This window comes from Globicephala melas, chromosome 1 (genome assembly GCF_963455315.2).
Source record: "Globicephala melas chromosome 1, mGloMel1.2, whole genome shotgun sequence".
In the NCBI taxonomy this organism is placed as follows: Eukaryota; Metazoa; Chordata; class Mammalia; order Artiodactyla; family Delphinidae; genus Globicephala; species Globicephala melas.
In genome coordinates this window covers 51,385,512-51,407,781 of record NC_083314.1, presented here as the reverse complement: position 1 = coordinate 51,407,781, position 22,270 = coordinate 51,385,512, and the positions used below count along the sequence as shown (strand labels likewise).

Here is a 22,270-nt window from a genome sequence, read left to right as displayed (position 1 = left end):
CAGTACTTATAGACTTTTCTGATGACCAAGACTTTCTGAAGATTAATGAGTGTGATTTTTTGATATTATGTAATGAAAAGTGTCAATGTTTGGAAGATCTGCAAAACTAAGTGAACCGTTTTTTCCTATATGATCAGTGCAGAGTGCCCCAAAGTCATGCATATGGGTAAAAAGATCCATTCAAAGGGCAAGGTAGACCAATGATTTTTAACTTAACAGAGTATGAAAAGTTTATTGAAGTGGTGTCAAATTCCACAATTTACTTACTTTTAAGGAGCAACTGCTTGCCAGTTTTTGTTATAGTATTAGAAAAGGTGAGGCACAGTTACCTGAAAATGCTATTAAAATACTCTTTCCTGGGCTTCCCTGGTGGCGCAGTGGTTGAGGATCTGCCTGCCAATGCAGGAGACACGGGTTCGAGCCCTGGTCTGGGAAGATCCCACATGCCGCGGAGCAACTAGACCCGTGAGCCACAACTACTGAGCCTGCACGTCTGGAGCTTCTGCTCCACAACAAGAGAGGCCGCGACAGTGGGAGGCCCGCGTACCGCGATGAAGAGTGGCCCCTGCTCACCGCAACTAGAGAAAGCCCATGCACAGAAACGAAGACCCAACACAGCCAAAACTAAATAAATTTAAAAAAACAATACTCTTCCCTTTTCCAACTATATATCTGTGTGAGTCTAGATTTTCTACTTATACTTCAACCAAAACAACATAAAGCAAGAGATTAAAAGTTGAAACAGATACAAGAACCCAGCTGTCTTCTATTCAGCCAGATTTTAAAGAGATTTGCAAAACTTCAGTGTCACTCCTCTCACTAATTATTTTGTTTTGTTTGGAAAATAGTTGCATTTCATCAAAAATGTGTTATTTATGTTAACATGCAGTAGGTTTGTTATTGTTGTTAAATGAGTAAATATTTTAAAAATTTCTCAGTTTTAATTTCTAATATGGTAAATATTGATAAATATAACCCACATAAACAAAATCTCTTTGAAAACAAAGAGAAACAAAATCTCAATTTTAAAAGTCTAAAGGGATCATGAGATCAAAAAATTTTGATAATTACTAGTCTACATGGTAATATCCAGTCTCAAAGAAGCACTCTCCAATGGGATTCATTGAGTAACCGCTGATTCTTTTTAATGTTTCTAAAATTATTCAATTTTTGTAATAAGGCCAGCATCCAATATCCTTAGTATCCTTATAGGAATGGGACAGCGCAAATATAAAATTTTTTTCCAGTTTTGCTATTAAGATTCTTATTTGTAATTCTAAGGTAGTTATCATATTCTGTAGTGAATTTTAGATACTAAATGTAATTGCAAGTCAGAAATTAGAAGTGTGTCACCAGAGTAGGAGAGAAAGAGGGTGGGAGGGAGGAAAGGAGGGAGGGAGGGGAGGACTGGTAGAATTGGTAAAGTGAAATACGGCAATAATCTGAGTTTGTCCTGTTAATATAGTCTCAGTAAACAGGCTTTACAAGTGTACTATTAAACCTTCATTTAGCCATGGAAATGAGGACAAGATAGAATGAATAAATTAAATTTATAGGTTTAAAAAAAATTATTTAAATTGTTACTTAAAGTGCCCTTCAAACCTTAATCCAGAAATGCTAAAAAGAACCAAAAAAATCCTACTTATTCTAACTTCTTTCTTGTTTTCTTCCTTTTATGCACTCTTATAAAATGATCAAAATATGGATAATAGAGAGTAGAAAAAAATGTGAAACTATAAAATTTATAATGTGGCTAATCAACCTCATAATTTAGACTGACAGAAAAATGTAAAATATAGAAGTATTGCTCCCTATTTCATTCTACCTTTAGCCTTGGAGAGGAGTAATTTGGGGTCCCCAATATGCTTTATGAGACATTGTCTCATTTCACAATACCATGAAGAAACTAGGAACAAAGCTGCAGTTGGAGAAGGGGAGAGCATTAAGGGAGACTGTAAGAGAATTAACTCAGGATGACACAGGGAAGATAATTTAGGTTTTCTTAAATTCAGTGCTGATGCAGATTTATATTTTGTCAGGAAAACTGGGTTTCCTGCTGTAATACAGTTTCCTATATTCTAATTTTATGGACAGAGTCTGTCAATGTCTTCTTGCTCAGTGTGGATCATAAGATTACTATTCAGATTAAATTGCAGGGGGCAGTTTAGGTCACCCACGGCCAACTTACATAAGAAGGTTAGTCATTTGAATGAAAACTTGTCTAGGCCACAAAACCACCACATTTCTACATAAAGTAGGTGCATCCCTCTCTGTTGAAGTGGTCTTGGTATTCGACTCTAAAAATAGGCCTACACTGTGGTAAAAATCTAACCCATTTGTTTATCCAAATCATGTGAAGAAAATCAGCTTTGACATGGCTTTTAAGTTCAGGCAAGAATCTTTTATCTGTGTCAAAAATGATTGAGTCAGTTCCTTTAAAGCTTTTTGTGATAATTTTAGGAAAATTTGACATATAAAGAAAACTTTAAATTAATTTAAATGCTTGAAATAAAAGAGTTAAGGGGGCTTCCCTGGTGGCACAGTGGTTGGGAGTCCGCCTGCCGATGCAGGGGACACGGGTTCATGACCTGGTCTGGAAAGATCCCACATGCCGCGGAGCGGCTGGGCCCGTGAGCCATGGCCGCTGAGCCTGTGCGTCCGGAGCCTGTGCTCCGCAACGGGAGAGGCCGCAACAGTGAGAGGCCCGCGTGATGAGAGAGTTGGCGTAGAATGGAAAAGCTATCGATGCAGCATGTACTGGTTGTGCGAGGTTCAGAGGAGATAGAAGTGGAAAAACAAGGGGAAAAAGGAAAAACAGTGAACTTCTAAGAATTAGTAACATGTCAAGCCAAGCCCTGGTAATGTTATTAGTTCTTGAATTTTGAGTTATTTTGGAGGGTAGTTGATAAGTTCCCCAAGCGTGCAGAGCAACAAGTTTAGATACACTTTTAGAGAGCAAAGAAGTTAAGCCAGAAGGAGCACTGAAGATAATCTTGGGCACATAAGGGGATGCAAGAAAAGAGACATATACCTAATGCCCTAAGTACTAACTTCTTTACTTTCTACAGATCTCCAGCTATAGGTATGCGTATTTGAATAATTATAGCATAAAAACATCTAGGAAATCATTTGAATTTCCTTGAAGTCAGTCAATACCAGGAATACCTATCATCCTGTGATAAAAAGACTAAAAGTCCTTAGAAAGTAATAGTAATGAAGATTCTCACCTAATAGGTAAAATGTGCTTATTTATTATTACAACTCTCCTGCACTCATGGGTGTTTGTTTTCTAATTTCTTCAGTTTGAGGTGCTCCTCTAGTGTAATAATTAATAGTAATAAGTAATGTATTTTACTGTTTCCTGCAGTATATTCCTGAGAGGAATTAGTCCTTCATGGCTAAAGAACTTTTTTTTTTGGCGGTACGCGGGCCTATCACTGTTGTGGCCTCTCCCGTTGCGGAGCACAGGCTCCGGACGCGCAGGCCCAGCGGCCATGGCTCACGGGCCCAGTTGCTCCACAGCATGTGGGATCCTCCCGGACTGGGGCACGAACCCGTGTCCCCTGCATCGGCAGGCGGACTCTCAACCACTGCACCACCAGGGAAGCCCCTTAAAGAACTTTTAATATATACTGAACTGTCATAAAAGCCTTACTCAATGGATCTAATGTGTACTTATGGTTAAATTATGTTCCAAGTTTTTCAACAGGCCAAATGAACAAACAGATCATATTAAAGAGTTTTTAATTGATCTTTTTGGATCTGACCCCTAAAGCAAAGGTAAAAAAAGCAAAAATAAACAAGTAGGACTATATCAAACTAAAAAGCTTCTGTACAGCAAAGGAAACCATCAATGAAATGGCAGCCTTCTGAACTGGAGAAAATATTTGCAAATCATATATCTGATAAGGAGTTAATATCCAAAATATATGAAGAACTCATACAACTCAGCAAAACAAACAAACACCCAAAACAGTCTGATTAAAAAATGGGCAGAGGATCTGAATAGACATTTTTCCAAAGAAAACATATAGATGGACAACAAGTATATAAGGTGTTGAACTTCCCTAATCATCAGGGAAATGCAAATCAAAACCACAATGAGATATCACTCACACCTGTTAGAATGGCTATTATCAAAAAGACAAGAAATAGCAAGTGTTGGCAAGGATGTAGAGAAAAGGGAAGCCTCGTGCACTGCTGGTGGGAATGTAAATTGGTGCAGCCACTATGGAAAACAGTATAGAGGTTCCTCAAAAAATTAAAATGGAACTACCATTCAATCCAACAATTTCATTTCTGGGTGTTATCCAAAGAACATGAAAACACTAATTGGAAAAGATACATACAGTAGCCAAGATATGGAAACAACCTAAGTGTCCATTGGTGGATAAATAGAATACTAAGCCATTGAAAGAAATGAAATCTTGTCATTTACGACAACATGGATGGACCTTGAGGGTATTATGCTAAATGAAATAAGTCAGACAGAGGAAAACTAATACTGTATGACCTCACTTATATGTGGAATCTAAAAACCAAAACAAACAAACAAAACAAAACTCAGAGATTCAGAGAACAGAATGGTGATTTCCAAGAGGAAGGGGTGGTGGGTGAGGGGGTGAAAGGTTTTAAGAGGTACAAATTTCCACTTACAAGTCATGGGGATGTCAACTGTAGCATGGTGATTATAATATTGTGGTGTATATTTGAAAGTTACCAAGAGAATAAATCTTAGAAAGTTCTCATCAGAAGAAAAAAAATTTTTTTGTAACTTTTTATGGTGACAGATGGTAATTAGACTTATTGGGGTCATTATTTTGCAGTGTATACAAATATTGAATCATTACATTGTACACTTGAAACTAGTATAATGTTACACATCAATTATACCTTAATAAAAGAAAAAAAACTAAAGTAACAGGAAATGAGACGTTTACAAGAGTTGAAACATTTAACTTTGATATTGTGTGCCTCCACCTTTAAGAGACATGATGGTAATATGTTTAGATCTTTCCTTGAGGAAATTGCCTTCTATGTTTTTAAGATCTTACTGGCCTCTAGTGGTAATATGATGCTGTAGTTTAACCATTTCTAAATCTTACAACTGACTAGAAATAAAGTTATTTTGAAGACATAGGCTGCCAATAACTCACTCCTTCAGTACTGGATCAGCAGCACTCTTGAGTGTACATGCAATATCATCTTCTTCCTAAAGATAGTCTATCTTTTGTTCTTGTCTCTGAGTCATGCCCACCTCTTTCTTTTGAATGATAGTAGTTTTGCTCTGAAGTGACCTCTCATTATTTTAGTGCATGCACAGTGGTGATTACTATGTCAAGTTTGTACTAACAATTCTTCCTAGTGTCTCAGCCCTCTTTTCTGCGGACTATGGGGCAAAATTTTCCCTCTGTATATAACTTTTTATTTTCGTCAGAGGAATTTAAGTTTTCAGTTTACCATTTAGATTTATGTTTAGACCTCCTTACTTTGATTTTGAAGAATCTTACATTTGAACTACAAGTTTACCAAACATGGCAATGATTTGTCACTTTTGTTTTTTGTGTTTGTCACACAGATGTGAAAGGGCCACCTACCCATCGTCTGTCTTGTGGCCAGTCACCCTACACCGACACAACAACATGGGAGCGGAAGTACTGCATCCTTACAGACAGCCAGCTGGTGTTGCTCAACAAGGAAAAGGAGGTGAGGTGGATATTACGAGGAAAGCTACTTCCCTTTTCTGACCAAATTCCTGAAATAATCTAGTTTTTATTTGCATCTTGATGAGTTGCATTTATGAAAATGGAGACTTTATGAAGGACAAACTCTAAGTGGGTCTAAGGGACTGCTGATGTCATCATGATGATACGTTATTGCCGCAAAGGCGTGACGTCAACAAAACAGGGCTGGATTTTCACTAAGGAATAGTGAAAGAGATATTGAGTTGAGTAATTTGGAATGAGAATGGGTTGGATTGTGTAGACCTGGCCCTGAAAGTGGTCCAGAGAGGCTATTGGAAATTGTATCAGTCCAGCTCCTCGCAAGTAACAAATAGCATAGTCAGCAGATTAATTGAAAGCGGTTTAATGAAGGGACTATACAGAGTCATGGGCAGCATAGGGGACCCATCAGAGGGGGATAAAGTACACATGAACTGGCAACAGCAGAAAGCAGTTGTCACCCTAGACCTTCAGGGCAAGGGAAGGGAGCAATGTTTCTGGAACCCAGAGAACTGTAGTTGCATGAAAGGACTGCATAACAGTTGCTATGGCTATACACAAAAGAACACAGCCTCTACCAAAACAAAAATGGCCAGCAGGGAGGAAGCAAGGGAGAACAGACACACCAGGTCTCTTTCCTGCTTTCTGATTTCTTGCCAGTGTTACCTACTGGCCAAACCTAACTTGAAGCCAAAGGAAAAGATTGCTTTTGATGTGTTCTGTAGAGATTTGTTTCCTGAAGCACAGCAAGGGAGAGAAGGGCAGAGAGTAGATCTGGAGAGGCAGACAGAATGTAATTATTACAGACATCTAGTTCTAGGTAAACTTTCTGTCCCTGTAAGTGAAAAAACCCTTGAACTTATCATATACTATTACTACTTTACTCCTCAAACTATTACAGTGTACAAATCCTTCCACATCCAAATAATTCATTTGCTTATTGGTGATGTATTGGATAGTTGACTTGGTAAGGCCAAAAAACCATCCTACTCCACAACATAAAAAAATTAGTATGATCTTGACAAGAAGAGGGATAATGGGAGGGAAGGAGAAGAAGAGATCTCATTCAATGAAGGAGAAAGATTAATTGCCAAAAATATATATAAATAACTAGAAAACTGTAGGTAGAATATCAATTTCATAAGCCATCCCTCTGGAAAAGTTAGTTCAGAGGAAGCAGTGCGCAGAAAACACATTTCTTAATTCTAGTCTGTGGATCTCTACCTCCCTTTTCTCTTCTCTCTCTCCTCCCCCTCTGTCCCTTTTCTTTTGCATCTCTTCTCTTACTTACCATTCTTTAACATCGTAAAGGCAAGGTCATAGCAATAAAGCAATTTCAGTTTCTTCTTTTATTTTCATAGGCAATTCTTACTTGCAAGGACCTGGCTAATGTGCCCTCTATGAACTTGGTTATTCTTTTTCTCCAACCATTGAAAAATGTCCCTTACTTTTGTTACCATCTCCCTACCCATGACCCTTTTCCAGTATTGTAATATAATTAAACTTAATTTTATTAAAATAATTCAATAAAGGTGAGCCCTTTCTGGAACAGTATAGTACATGTTGCTTTGTTTCTATTAAGTAGATACATAATAAAAATTGGTAGAGTGAATATTAGTGTAGAATATTTCTAATTATCCAATTTGAATAGACAGATAATTTAACATGTGCATTTAAACCAATCGACTCTGTCAGCAGTCTTTTATCAGAGCTGTTAATAAGGAGTGATATGAACATATCATCTGCCATCTTTTTGCCCTTACCTACATTTTATTCAATTAGTAATGTAAGAAATTAAATAGCCTAAAGATAGATAGCATAAGGTCAAGAGCATTCCTTATCTAGAACCAAGATATAATGCATGGATTAAATAATACTGATCAATTGAGTAATCCAGGCTTGGGCTCCCTTTAGTCCCATAAAATAACTGTCCATGATGAATGATTTCTAAAACAATTTCTTATGTACTTTATCGCTTTTTATGCCAGCCATCAAGATTAGCCCTAGACACCTGGGGAACCCCTCATTTTCTCGTCTACATATCGCTCTGTATATCCTCTTTTCTCCTTTCCCACCTTTTGAAACCCTTTGCCCTCTGCAACTCACAGTCCATCATCAACCAAATCAGCTGTTTCTTCCACCCCTTTCTGAAGCAGTTCCTTAACTTCTTGGTCTCGTGAGAACCTGTAGCTTTCCTGAGGACACTGTCATCTGTGAAGTCCTGTCAAGTGATGGCTGTTTTTTTCCCACAGCCTTCATACCATGCTGCCTACAGTAGGCATCCTTCTCCTTTCATGGCTGCTTCCTGTCTCTTCTCCCTCATTTTCCCTATAAAGCCCAGACTCTGAGTCCCATGTTGTAGTCATCTTCCAGCCCCACCCCCGGCCCCCGTCATTTCTTGTTGATTTTAGCTTCTGGCTCATTATCATTATTTCCAGCACTACTCCAGCCTTAACTTGTGATGATTCCAATATCTGCAGAGATGATTCTTTCAACACACTGACTCTAAGTTCCTTGAACTCCTCTCCTCCAAGAATCTCTTCCTCTACCCTGCCTCATTGCTACAACTTCTCAATATTCTCAATTGTGTGCATCTTACTGTCTGACCTCATATCTTTCTAGCTCATCCCTTTTTCCAACAATTTTTCAATCCTTTGGGACCTATGGGCCATTGATCTTGTCACCTTTTCTGCCCCTCATACCTCTGATACCCTCCCTTCCCTCTTCTCCCAGCTTGAATTCCATGGTCAGTCATTTTCATCTTTGCATACTATTTCCTTGCCCTTTTTTGCATCATCATACTCGCTTGGCAATGTGATAGGTCAGTTAAATCCTGCTCCTCATCTATCCTGCCCTGCTTCCATGCAGCATAATGTGTCTGGAGAAAATCACTCCACCCTGCTGACAGTCTTTAAACTAATGTTTACAAATCTCATGTGAGCCTCTAATGCTGCTTGGCAATCACAAAACATTTCCTAGTCCAGTTGCTTTCCAACTCTACTGGACTAGTGCTTCTCAGTCTATGCGTGGTAAAGGACCAAGTTTTTCCCTACCTCATCATGAACAATAAAATACAATAATGTGAATTGTGAAGAAAAATGAAGTTTTAAAAAGACAAAAATCTAAGTCCAAATTTTTTATTAGATTGAACAAAAATGAAATTACAGTTCAATAATAATCATACATAGGAAAATAAGGAATAGAATTACAAAAATTGTACATGTTCATGGAGAGTGTGCTGTACAATGAGATGAATCCACTGATCACACCAGGCACAATTCTCAATTTCTGTGTTGCTAAATTGTTTATTGTGGACCATTAACAGTTTGCAGAACAGCACAGGACCTTGGAGTAGCACAATCCAGGATGATTTCTAAGATGATTTTTTCATGCTTCCTCTTCCATTATAATTCCTTGTCTATTACCCTCACTTATAGCTGATTACTTTGCTGCTTATTTCACTGAGAAAATTCAGCCACTCAAAAGAGAACTCTTTTACCATGTCTACCCATCCACCAGCAACTATTTCCTTATACTCTGATTTCCCTCTTTTCACTGTGGTTTGATTGCCTACAGTCCAACTGTCAGCCCCTCCCCTTGTGCCCATTCTTGCCTATTCAAGGATGTATCAATAGCAGTTCTCCCTTACCTCTTTTACATCTTCAGCTCTCTGCTCTCTACTAGATCGTTCCCATCAGCATGCTATTATTTCTCCCATCTTAAAAGAAAAAATGAGCCTGCATTAATCTCACTTCCACCACCAGTTACTACCCCTTTCTTTGCTTCCCTTACCAGCAAAAATTCTGGAAACTTCTAAACTCACTGTCTCTAATTCTTCTCCTCTCATTCTCTCTTAAACCTACTTCATTCGTACTCTGACCTATATCACCTTGTGAAAATTGCTCTTGTTAAGCTCACTGGTGACCTCCACATTGCTAAATTCAGTGGTCAGTTCTCACTTCTTGTCTTACTTAATCTGTTAGTGGAATTTAATGCAGTTGATCACTCATTCCTCCTCCTAGAACCACTTTCTTCACTTGGCGTCCATGACACTGTGCTGTCTTAGTTTTCTTCCTGTCTCTCTGGCAGTTCCTTCTGAGTCATCTTTGCAGATTTCTCTTCTACTCTCCAAATCTCAACAGGGGAGTGCTACAGAGTTCAGTCCGTGGACCTCACTTCTTTAGGAATCTCATCCAATCTTATGACTTCAAATACCCTCTAAAGCTGATGATCTTAATTTTTTATCTTAAGCCTACACATCTCTCTTCTCTAGACTCATATATCCATCTGTCCATTATACACCTCTACTTGGATATGGCTTTGTCACTGTTTTAAGCACATCAGGCATGTTCTTGCCTCAAGACCTTAGCCTTGGCTTTTCCCTCAGATATTTGCAGGACTCACTTTCTCACCTCCTTCAACTCTTTGGTTGCATATCACCTGCTCAATAAGCCCTACTCTGACCAACTTATTCAAAATTGCAACCCCTCCCTGTATCTCCATTCAGAACTTCCAATCTAATTACCTGGCTGTATTTTTTTTTCCCCTATAGCATTTACCACCTTCTAAAATGCTATATAATTTATTTATTATGTTTATTGTCTCTTTTCTCTTATATAAGCTTTTAGGGCAGGGAGGATTTTATCTGTTTTTTTCAGTGCTATATCCCTCAGTGCTTAGAACAGTTCCTGACACATAAGTAAATTCTAACAAATATTTGTTGAATAAATTTTGAAAAAGCCAAATTATAAACTTTGATTCCTGAATATCCATTTTTTTAATTTAAGTTTGAGAGGAGACGAACCTTCTATCTTTTCTTTTTTATGTGATAAGTCTTCCCACAACAAGAGGTGTAATTACATATTTTTTCTAAGACTGGATAATAAAAGAGGGGAAAAATAATCCATAAGATGCTTTTCAATTGTTGAATATGAAATTCCATCTTTATTTATTGAGCATCCGTTATGTGTAAAGTATTGTGGTTGCAAAGATGCAGTTTGTTGGGAACACACTGAGGTAAATTAAAAGTTAAAACTGTTTAGAACTAGATACAGAGGTGGTGGTTGCACAACATCATGAATGTACTAAATGTCACTGAAGTATTCACTTTACAGTGGTTAATTTTATGTTACGTGAATTTAACCTCAATACAATTTTTTTAAAAAGATTATTACATTACCACAAGGGAAAGATTAACTAAGATATTGCCTGGGGTGGGTTATTGTTTAAAGTAAAGAATGCCAAAAAAGTATCTACAGATAAATTTGTGATTAAGCCATGTCTTTAGGGACAAATAGAAGCTCACTTGGAGGAAAAGAAGGGAAGGATATTCCACGTATATATAAAGATACAAAGTCAAGAAACATCTTATATCTCTTTGGCAAACTGCAAAATGTTCAGAATTCTTGGAATATAATTTGCAAGAGGAAAAATGATAGCTGGCAAGAGCCGAATAATAAAGTGCCTTGAAGGCCATGCTAAGGAATTTGGACTTTATTCTAGAAATGATTTGGACCATGGAAAGGTATTTAACAGGGCAATGACATCATCACATTTGCTTCTTAGAAAAGTAACTCTGTTGATCACGTGGAAAATTGAGTGAAAGGGATTGGAAGTAAGTAGATGAGTTACGTTATTGCAATAGACCAGGTAAGGGATGACAAGTTTACGCAAACAGTTTAATGCCCTGAGACGGGTATGTTCTACCACTATAAGTTGGAGAAACTGGATTAAATCTCTAGGATAAGAAAATGTTAAGGCATTGTTACACCTGCTACTTGAATTTTATTTAATATTCTGTTAATTTTATGATAGGAAAAGTTTAGAAATACTTTTTTTTTTTTTTTTTTTTGTGGAAGGACCAGAATATGCTGTCACTCTTTTTACCTTCCACCCACACTATCATGAAGAATATAACTCTTATCTTTGGAGTTTTGCATTGAACAACTTAGAATTCCTTGAAACAAGGAGTTTAAGGAATTTCCTGCTAAAATTATCTTAAAAAGCTGTTTTAAACCTTAATCAGCGAATCACAGGGGTGTTTATTGCTGTATTAATAAGATCAATTAAGAGGGTTCTGTAAGGGTTTAAACTGAATCCTTAGCCAGGCAGTGTTGGAATGTGGGAGGATTATATTAGTCTAGTATCACTCATGTATTCACTGTGTGGGATCTTTTAATGCTCTCCCTTAACTCTGCATGTTTCCTGTCAGAAATGGGAAAAAGGTTGCTTGGGCAATGTACATGGGAAGAGTGTTAAGTATACTAATTACCAAAATGGGAATGTAACAGAAGAGTAGATCTGGGCAGAATGCTGAAAGAGGTGCCAGGAGTATCACCTTGAGAAATGATTCACTGATTCAGTAAATTGCTTCATGCAAATTGTGCCAAATAGACATTGCTTATGTGTTATGAATTTACTTCCCTGTCCGGATGCCAGGATAGGCCCCAGCTGGCTTGGCACCAACCCGTTCAAAGAGGACGTAGGAGGCCATTTGAATTCCATTTTGCTTGCAAGAGATAAGACCAAGTAAACTAGAGATTAAGGAGTTGAGGGAAATGGTAGAGAAGATAATCATGAACTCCCCAGTGTGCAGCCAGTATAAAAATATAAAAGAAAGCTGAATTTGTGAGTTCCTTTCTTTTGGCAATAACAAGGCATTAAGAATGGTAAAAGTGGCTCCTTTTTTCTTCAGTCAGACTCTACTTTCTGTATTTGGAATTTTAAAAGCTTGATGCTAGTGTAAAGGCAGCAAGGTAGTAATAATGCAATTTCAAAGTATTTTAAAATATTTTTCATGATTTTAGAAAACAGTATTTACACTCAGATATATTGATGAAAATAGCAGTTAGGCTTTGTGCAAACAGCTAAAATCAATTGTTATTTATCCTGGGGTAAACTACCCATGGCATATTTCATTCAGAACTACTTTCAAGTTATTCAGCAGATACATAATGTGCCCCTGTATGTGAATTCACTGATAGGAGTTACAAAGAATAAGACACAGTTCTTTCCCCTCTCCCCAGTACCAAATTTAGTTGTGGGAATAGGAAAAATAATTTTAAAATGGAATTTGATAAATAGCACAAGTAAACTGGATAGAATAAAAGAAAGAAATCCATTTATTCTAAAGCACTGTAGTCTCTGTCATTAAGATGCTATTGACAATGGGCAATTACCAAAGGAAGCTTAAGAAAGGAAGGGGATCAAAGTTATGTGTTATGAATATTAATCTGTAAGATGTATTGGAAGAGGGAAAGGTAGGCAGGAGACAGACCAATTACAAGACTACTATTCCTCTGATCTAAAAACTTGAATTGTTTCCCAGTGCTTCCTGAATTATTCATGGCCTGGTATTAAAGCCTTCCCATGTGGTTATAATATATTTTGGTGTTCTCCCACTTCTCCCCCTTAAGAGGCTCTAGCTAAATTGGCCTACTCCTGGTTCCAAATACAGTAAAAAAATAGTATGCGTACCAACTTCTTGGCTGATGTTATGTTATTTCCTTTGCCTAAAATGGCCCCCATCTCTACCTATCAAATATTCATTTATTCATTTGTGAGTTGGAGCTATTTTAAGGTTTGGAGATTGACTGGTAAGTTAAGCTGTTAACTTATGTGGAATTAGTTGCACAAATGAATAATTATGAATCCATGTATAAGTATAGTGCCAGAGAAAGATTTGTTATTGGAGGAACCTCAGGAAGGTGTACCTTAACCTCCCTTAGGGAACTGATAGAAAGGAAGATTCCTGGAAGAAGCAATGCCTGTCCTAAGCCTTAGGATGGTTAGGAGTTTACCTTGCAGGTATAGAATAGAAAAGAAAGTGAGGGAAAATATTTCAGTCTGAGAGAACAAACTAAGCAAAGGCACTGAACTACAACATGAGGAATATGTTAGGGAAATGCAAGCAATTTGTTGTTCCTACTATGTAAAGTCTAAAGCTGGTTACTTACACAGTGGCCAGATTGTGGAAAACCTGGTATACTATATCAGGGAACTTGCACTTGCTCTGTAAGATATTAGTTTTAAAACTCTTTTAGCAGAACAACGCCTTTTGTAGAAAAGCTCATGCAGAAGCCCTGTACAACAGATAAACTCAGAATTATGCTCTGGTTGAAGCAGAGAGATAAGTCCCTTGTCACATGCACACACAAACATACCATCACTTCTTTGAAAAACACTGCAAAGGAGAGCAATTGAAGGCCTTTAAGTCTCAGAATGACTGGTAAGTTAAGCTGTTAACTTATGTGGAATTAGTTGCACAAATGAATAATTATGATTAATTATGATTCCATGTATAAGTAAAGTGCGAGAGAGAGATCTGTTATTGGAGGAATCTCACGGAGGTGTACTGTAAATGATTATAATTGCATTTTAGAAATATTCTGGAAACTATATAAAGGATAGATTTAAGGGGCAGAATATCACCAATGAAGAGACTATATTAGTAGTTTGGATAAGAGAGAATAAGAGGCTTTTGACACCAGCTGTGATGGAGTAACTGGTACAAGACTAGCCCTCCCATTGCAAACAAAATAAGACTAGACCAAAAATATATATATAGCAGCCAGAGATTGGTTCAAGATGGTGGAGTAGAAGGACATACGCTCACTCCCTCTTGCAAGAGCACCAGAATCACAACTAATTGCTGAACAATCATCGACAGGAAGACACCGGAACTCACTAAAAAAGATACCCCACATCCAAAGACAAAGGAAAAGCCACAGTGAGACGGTAGCAGGGGCGCAATCACAATAAAATCAAATCCCATAACTGCTGGGTGGGTGACTCACAAACTGGAGAACACTTGTACCACAGAAGTCCACCCACTGGAGTGAAGGTTCTGAGCCCCACGTCAGGCTTCCCAACTTGGGGGTCCGGCAATGGGAGGAGGAATTCCTAGAGAATCAGACTTTGAAAGCTAGTGGGATTTGATTGCAGGACTTTGACAGGACTGGGAGAAACAGAGACTCCACTCTTGGAGGGCACACACAAAGTGATGTGCGTATCGGGACGCAGGGGAAGGAGCAGTGACCCCACAGGAGACTGAACGAGGCCTACCTGCTAGTGGTGGAGGGTCTTCTACAGAGGCGGGGGGTGGCTGTGTCTCACCGTGAGGACAAGGAAACTGGCAGCAGTTCTGGGAAGTACTCCTTGGTGTGAGCCCTCCCAGAGTATGCCATTAGCCTCACCAAAAAGCCAGGTAGGCTCCAGTGCTGGGTCGCCTCAGGCCAAACAACCAACAAGGAGGGAACCCAGCCCCACGCATCAGCAGACAAGCAGATTAAAGTTTTACTGAGCTCTGCCCATCACCACTCTCTCCCATCATGAAACTTGCACAAGCCTCTTATATAGCCTAATCCACCAGAGGGCAGACAGCAAAAGCAAGAAGAACTACAATCCTGCAGCCTGTGGAACAAAAACCACATTCACAGAAAGATAGACAAGATGAAAAGGCAGAGGGCTATGTACCAGATGAAGGAAAAAGATAAAACCTCAGAAAAACAACTAAATGAAGTGGAGATAGGCAACCTTCCAGAAAAAGAATTCAGAATAAAGATAGTGAAGATGATCCAGAACCTCAGAAAAAGAATGGAGGCAAAGATTGAGAAGATGCAAGAAATGTTTAACAAGGACCTAGAAGAATTAAAGAACAAACAAACAGAGACGAGCAATACAATAACTGAAATGAAAACTACACTACAAGGAATCAATAGCAGAATAATGGAGGCAGAAGAACAGATAAGTGACCTGGAAGACAGAATGGTGGAATTCACTGTTGCGGAACAGAATAAAGAGAAAAGAATGAAAAGAAATGAAGACAGCCTAAGAGACCTCTGGAACAACATTAAACACAACAACATTCGCATTATAGGGGTCCCAGAAGGAGAAGAGTGAGAGAAAGGACCAGAGAAAATATTTGAAAAGATTATAGGTGAAAACGTCCCTAACATGGGAAAGGAAATAGCCACCCAAGTCCAGGAAGCTCAGCGAGTCCCATACAGGATAAACCCAAGGAGAAACATGCCAAGACACATAGTAATCAACTGGTAAAAATTAAAGACAAAGAAAAATTATTGAAAGCAGCAAGGGAAAAACGACAAATAACATACAAGGGAACTGCTATAAGGTTAACAGCTGATTTCTCAGCAGAAACTCTACAAGCCAGAAGGGAGTGGCATGACATATTTAAAGTGATGAAAGGGAAGAACCTACAACCAAGATTACTCTACCTGGCAAGGATCTCATTCAGATTCAATGGAGAAATCAAAAGATTTACAGACAAGCAAAAGCCAATAGAATTCAGCACCACCAAACCAGCTCTACAACAAATGCTAAAGGAATTTCTCTAAGTGGGAAACACAAGAGGAGGAAAGGACCTACAAAAACAAACACATAACAATTAAGAAAATGGTCATAGGAACATACATATCGATAGTTACCTTAAACGTGAATGGATTAAATCCTCCAACCAAAAGACACAGGCTTGCTGAATGGATACAAAAACAACACCCATATATATGCTGTCTACAAGAGACCCATGTCAGACCTAGGGACACATACAGACTGAAAGTGAAGGGATGGAAAAATGTAGTCCATGCAAATGGAAATCAAAAGAAAGCTGGAGTAGCAATACTCATATAAGATCAAATAGACTTTAAAATAAAGAATGTTACAAGAGACAAGGAAGGACACTACATAATGATCAAGGGATCAATTCAAGAAGAAGATATAACAATTATAAATATATATGCATGCAACATAGGGGCACCTCAATACATAAGGCAACTGCTAACAGCTGTAAAAGAGGAAATCAACAGCAGCACAATAATAGTGGGAGACTTTAACACCTCACTTACACCAATGGACAGATCATCCAAACGGAAAATTAATAAGGAAACAAAAACAGCAGATTACACTTTCTTCTCAAGTGCGCACAGAACATTCTCCAGGATAGATCACATCTTGGGTCACAAATCAAGCCTCAGTAAATTGAAGAAAATTGAAATCATATAAAGCATCTTTTCTGACCACAACGCTGTGAGATTAGAAATCAGTTACAGGGAAAAGAACACAAACACATGGAGACTAAACAATACGTTACTAAATAACCAAGATATCACTGAAGAAATAAAAGAGGAAATCAGAAAATACCTAGAGACATTATAACAAAAACACCACGATCCAAAACCTATGGGATGCAGCAAAAGCAGTTCTAAGAGGGAAGTTTATAACAATACAAGCCTACCTCAAGAAACAGGAAAAATCTCAAATAAACAATGTAACCTTACACCTAAAGGAACTAGAGAAGAAGAACAAACAAAACCCAAAGTTAGTAGAAGGAAAGAAATCATAAAGATCAGAAATAAATGAAATCGAAACAAAATAATAGCAAAGATCAATAAAGCTAAAAGCTGGTTCTTTGAGAAGATGAACAAAATTGATGAACCATTAGCCAGTCTCATCAAGAAAAAGAAGGAGAGGACTCAAATCAATAAAATTAGAAACGAAAAAGGAGATGTTGCAACAGACACTGTAGAAATACAAATCATCCCAAGAGACTACTACAAGCAACTCTATGCAGTAAAATGGACAACCTGGAAGAAATGGACAAATTCTTAGAAAGGTATAACCTTCCAAGACTGAGCCAGGAAGAAATAGAAAATATGAGTAGACCAATCACAAGTAATGAAATTGAAACTGTGATTAAAAATCTTCCAACAGACAAAAGCCCAGGACCAGATGGCTTCACAGGTGAATTCCAACAAACTTTTAGAGAAGAGCTAACACTTGTCCTTCCCAAACTCTGCCAAAATAAAGCAGAGGAAGGAACACTCCCAAACTCATTCTATGAGGCCACCAACCCCCTGATACCAAAACCAGACAAAGAGACTACAGAGAAAGAAAATTATAGACCAATATCACTGATGAATATAGATGCAAAAATCCTCAACTAATACTAGCAAACAGAATCCAACAACACATTAAAAGGATCATACACCATGATCAAGTGAGATTTACCCCAGGAATGCAGGGATTCTTCAATATATGCAAATCAATCAATGTGATACACCATATTAACAAATTGAAGAATAAAAACCATTTGATCATCTCAATAGATGCAGAAAAAGCTTTTGACAGAATTCAACACCCATTTGTGATAAAAACTCTCCAGAAAGTGGGCATAAAGGCAACCTACCTCAACATAACAAAGGCCATATACAGCAAACCCACAGCAAACATCATTCTCGATGGTGAAAAACTGAAAGCATTTGCTCTAAGATCAGGAACAAGAGAAGGATGTCCACTTTCGCCACTGTTATTCAACATAGTTTTGGAAGTCCTAGCCATGGCAATCAGAGAAGAAAAAGAAATAAAGGCAACACAAATTGGAAAAGAAGAAGTAAAACTGTCACTGTTTGCAGATGACATGATACTATACATAGAGAATCCTAAAGATGCTACCAGAAAACTACTAGAGCTAATCAATGAATTTGGTAAAGTTGCAGGATACAAAATTAATGCACAGAAATCTCTTGCATTCCTATACACTAATGATGAAAAATCTGAAAATGAAATTAAGGAAAGACTCCCGTTTACCACTGCAACAAAAAGAAGAAAATCCCTGGAATAAACCTATCTAGGGATACAAAAGACCTGTAAGCAGAAAACTATAAGACACTAATGAAAGAAATTAAAGATGTTACAAACAGATGGAGAGATATACCATGTTCTTGGATTGGAAGAATCAGTATTGTGAAAATGACTATACTACCCAAAGCAATCTACAGATTCAATGCAATCAAATTACCAATGGCATTTTTTACAGAACTAGAACAAAAAATCTTAAAATTTGTATGGAGACACGGAAGACCCTGAATAGCCAAAACAGTCTTGAGGGAAAAAAACGGAGCTGGAGGAATCAGACTCCCTGACTTCAGACTATACTACAAAGCTACAGTAATCAAGACAATATGGTACTAGCACAAAAACAGAAATACAGATCAATGGAACAGGATAAAAAGCCCAGAGATAACCCAATGCACCTATGGTCAACTAATCTATGACAAAGGAGGCAAGGATATACAATGGAGAAAAGACAACCTCTTCAGTAAGTGGTGCTGGGAAAACTGAACAGCTACATGTAAAAGAATGAAATTAGAACACTCCCTCACACCATACACAAAAATAAACTCAGAATGGGTTACAGACCTAAATGTAACAGTGGACACTATAAAACTCTTAGAGGAAAACATAGGAAGAACACTCTTTGACATAAATCACAGCAAGATCTTTTTTGATCCACCTCCTAGAGTAATGGAAATAAAAACAAAAATAAACAAATGGGACCTAATGAAACTTCAAAGCTTTTGCAAAGCAAAGGAAACTACAAACAAGACGAAAAGACAACCCTCAGAATGGGAGAAAATATTTGCAAACAAATCAGCGGACAAAGGATGAATCTCCAAAACATATAAACAGCTCATGCAGCTCAATATTAAAAAAACAAACAACCCACTCCAAAAATGGGCAGAAGACCTAAATAGACATTTCCCCAAAGAAGACATACAGATGGCCAAGAAGCACATGAAAAGCTGCTCAACATCACTAATTATTAGAGAAATGCAAATCAAAACTACAATGAGGTATCACCTCACACCAGTTAGAATGGGCATCATCAGAAAATCTACAATCAACAAAGGCTGGAGAGGGTGTGGAGAAAAGGGAACCCTCTTGCACTGTTGGTGGGAATGTAAATTGATACAGCTACTATGGAGAACAGTACAGAGGTTCCTTAAAAGACTAAAAATAGAATTAGCATATGACCCAGCAATCCCCCTACTGGGCATATATCCAGAGAAAAGCATAATTCAAAAAGACACATGCAACCCAATGTTCATTGCAGCACTATTTACAATAGCCAGTTCATGGAAGCAACCTAAATGCCCATCGACAGACGAATGGATAAAGAAGATGTGGTACATATATACAATGGAATATTACTCAGCCTTAAAAAGGAACGATGTTGGGTCATTTGTAGAGACATGGATGGATCTAGAGACTGTTATACAGAGTGAAGTAAGTTAGAAAGAGAAAAACAAATATTGTATATTAATGCATATATGTAGAAGCTAGAAAAGTCATACAGATGAACTGGTTTGCAGGGCAGAAGTAGAGACACAGATGTAGAGAACAAGCGTATGGACACCAGGAGGGGAAAGTGGCAGGGGGTTGGTGGTGGTGTGATGAATTGGGAGATTGGGATTGACATATATACATTAATATGTATAACATGGATAACTAATAAGAAACTGCTGTATAAAAAAATAAAATGCAAAAATTCAAAAAAAATTATATATACCAGCTATTTTCAGGCATTGGACAATAGGCAGCCAAAGACAGTGATGGTCACCATTCTCCCTGAAGAAAAAGAAGGCTCAGAAGAAGTATCATACAAGGCAAAAAGGTTTAAGAAAAAAAAAAGAAAAAGAAAAATTTCTCTCATTACCGAACCTGAAAGATATACAATTTTTAGACTAATTTAGTGTAAACAAGTGAATGTGAAGTAGTAAACTAAATTAGGACAAGCAGAATGGACAGAATCATTTTTCTAAAATTGTCTTTTCTAAAACTGATTTTCTTTGGCTGTATACTAAGATTTGTAAACTCCAGCTTAGTTCATTTGAAGATACTTGAAATATTATACTAACTTTTAAGAAACAGGTCAGTGTCTTTAAAAGAATTATTTATGTAAGAAACAGTCAGTGGTGGTGTAAAAGCAAATGATTCTTAAGAAACACACGTTTAGAATAAAAGTAAATACTATTCTCCCTTATATTCTGAGTCAGAGATAAAATGCCCTCAACTTTAAGAGTGATACTGTGAATAAAACTGTTCATCATATTTTAAGTTTCAACAGTGGGAAATGAAGAGTCTACATTGAAACTTTGAGAATATAATTGTGAGTGAAGTTTAGGCCCAAATAAGAAGTTTGATATATTTTATTTATTCTCTTCTTAGATATGATAGAGACAAAGTATAATGATAATAGAAACCATTTCTTTATTTTTCCTGGATATGGCCTTTATAAATTTCCACAGATGAGATTGTAGCTCATTCCCTCCTAAAATGTCAAAAATAGCTCCTCTTTTCTCTATGGCTTAGGCCTTCATTATTTCAGGAATAGGAATTTTGGGGGAACTATTACAAAAATAGTTATGTTTATTTATGTTCATTGTTTGTTCAAAGATCCAGACTACTTTTTTTTTTTTTTCCAAATTTACCTCCCTTCTTTCCTAAGGCAGGTAGAGGATACATTTTTACCTTTCTTACTAGGAGGGAGTTATTTAACCTCTTCGTGCTACTCTTTTAATTATTTATGTAGAGATCATTTCCATCCTGAAAGGGGTGGATGACTTAGATTACTGTTCTTAAAGTTTTATATTACAGAGAACTTTTAGAAGACTTATTAGCTTTACTGATGCTATTATTTGATATTCCCTTATTTTTTAGAATTTTACCTTTCTTAATTCCACCATTTGGTTTCTCAGTGTGCAAGCAGTAACAGTAGTTATGGTCATGAGGAAATGAGGAAAGAGTATGAGAATTTTCAGTCCTTATGAAGACATTAGAATTTTGCTCTTCAAATTCTCAGTAGCACAGAGAAAACTTCCCTTGGTATCATCCCCTTGACCCTACCCAGTCTTAGGAGTTGGATTACTGAGGCAAAGCAGAAAGCATGTACATTTAAGCCCGTATCTATTCCAGTTTTGCTGTATCAATTGATATGCCCATAGTAATCATCTGGAGAGATAAATTATTCCTCATCTGTAAAAAGGGGATAATAATAATGGCTTCCTCATAATGTCACACATGTAAATTCCTTAGCCTTGCACATACTAAGAATTTAATGCTAGTCATTATTATTGAAATTTGTTAAAATTGCCTGTATTGGAGGCATAAGAATTAGAGACTATGATTAATTGTTACCGAATTGGTTGCCTGGACCCGCACCAGGGTCCTAGCCTAGGCCGAGGGGTCTCAGCCGGAGAGGTTCTTTTTCCACTCAGATTCACACAGCCAATAATGAAACTGGCCAAAGAATGGAAGAGTGTGGGAATTTAGTTCGCAAATCAACTTCTCAACCTGATTAGGGCTGAGACACCATGTATATAGAAGGGTCCAGGTAAAAGGGAAAGAATTGAGTAAAGAGAAGGAGTATTCATAAGATATCTGAGAACAAGGCTGTGGTTTGGACCCAGAACTGAGGCAACACCCCTTTTCAGTCCTTGTATGGACTTTTCCCGTTGTCATGGCAATTGTCAACTGTCATGGTGCTCATGGTTGTGTCATTTAGCATGCTAATGTATTACAGTGAACGTACAGTGAGGCTCAAGTCCACTGGAGATCAGGTTTTCTGCCATCTTGGGCCTAGCTGGCTCTAACCAGTTCTTGTTTTTCTGTTTGCAGCTTCCTCCTTTTGTAATTGAGCATGAAACTCAGATAAGGGTAGTTAGTTTCCATTGGAGGGAGGGGAGGAGGTA

General features: G+C 37.6%; 1 protein-coding gene across 5 annotated transcripts in view; it reads left to right on the top strand.

The window, feature by feature from the left end:
* Positions 1–22,270, top strand: part of RASAL2 (RAS protein activator like 2) — a 385,368-nt gene that overhangs the window by 184,238 nt on the left and 178,860 nt on the right. For all 5 annotated transcript variants that reach the window (XM_060295897.2, XM_060295908.2, XM_060295903.2 and 2 more), the window contains one exon: positions 5,579–5,706. In XM_060295897.2, the coding sequence (XP_060151880.1) occupies positions 5,579–5,706 (128 nt within the window). The remainder of the gene's footprint in view (positions 1–5,578; positions 5,707–22,270) is intronic.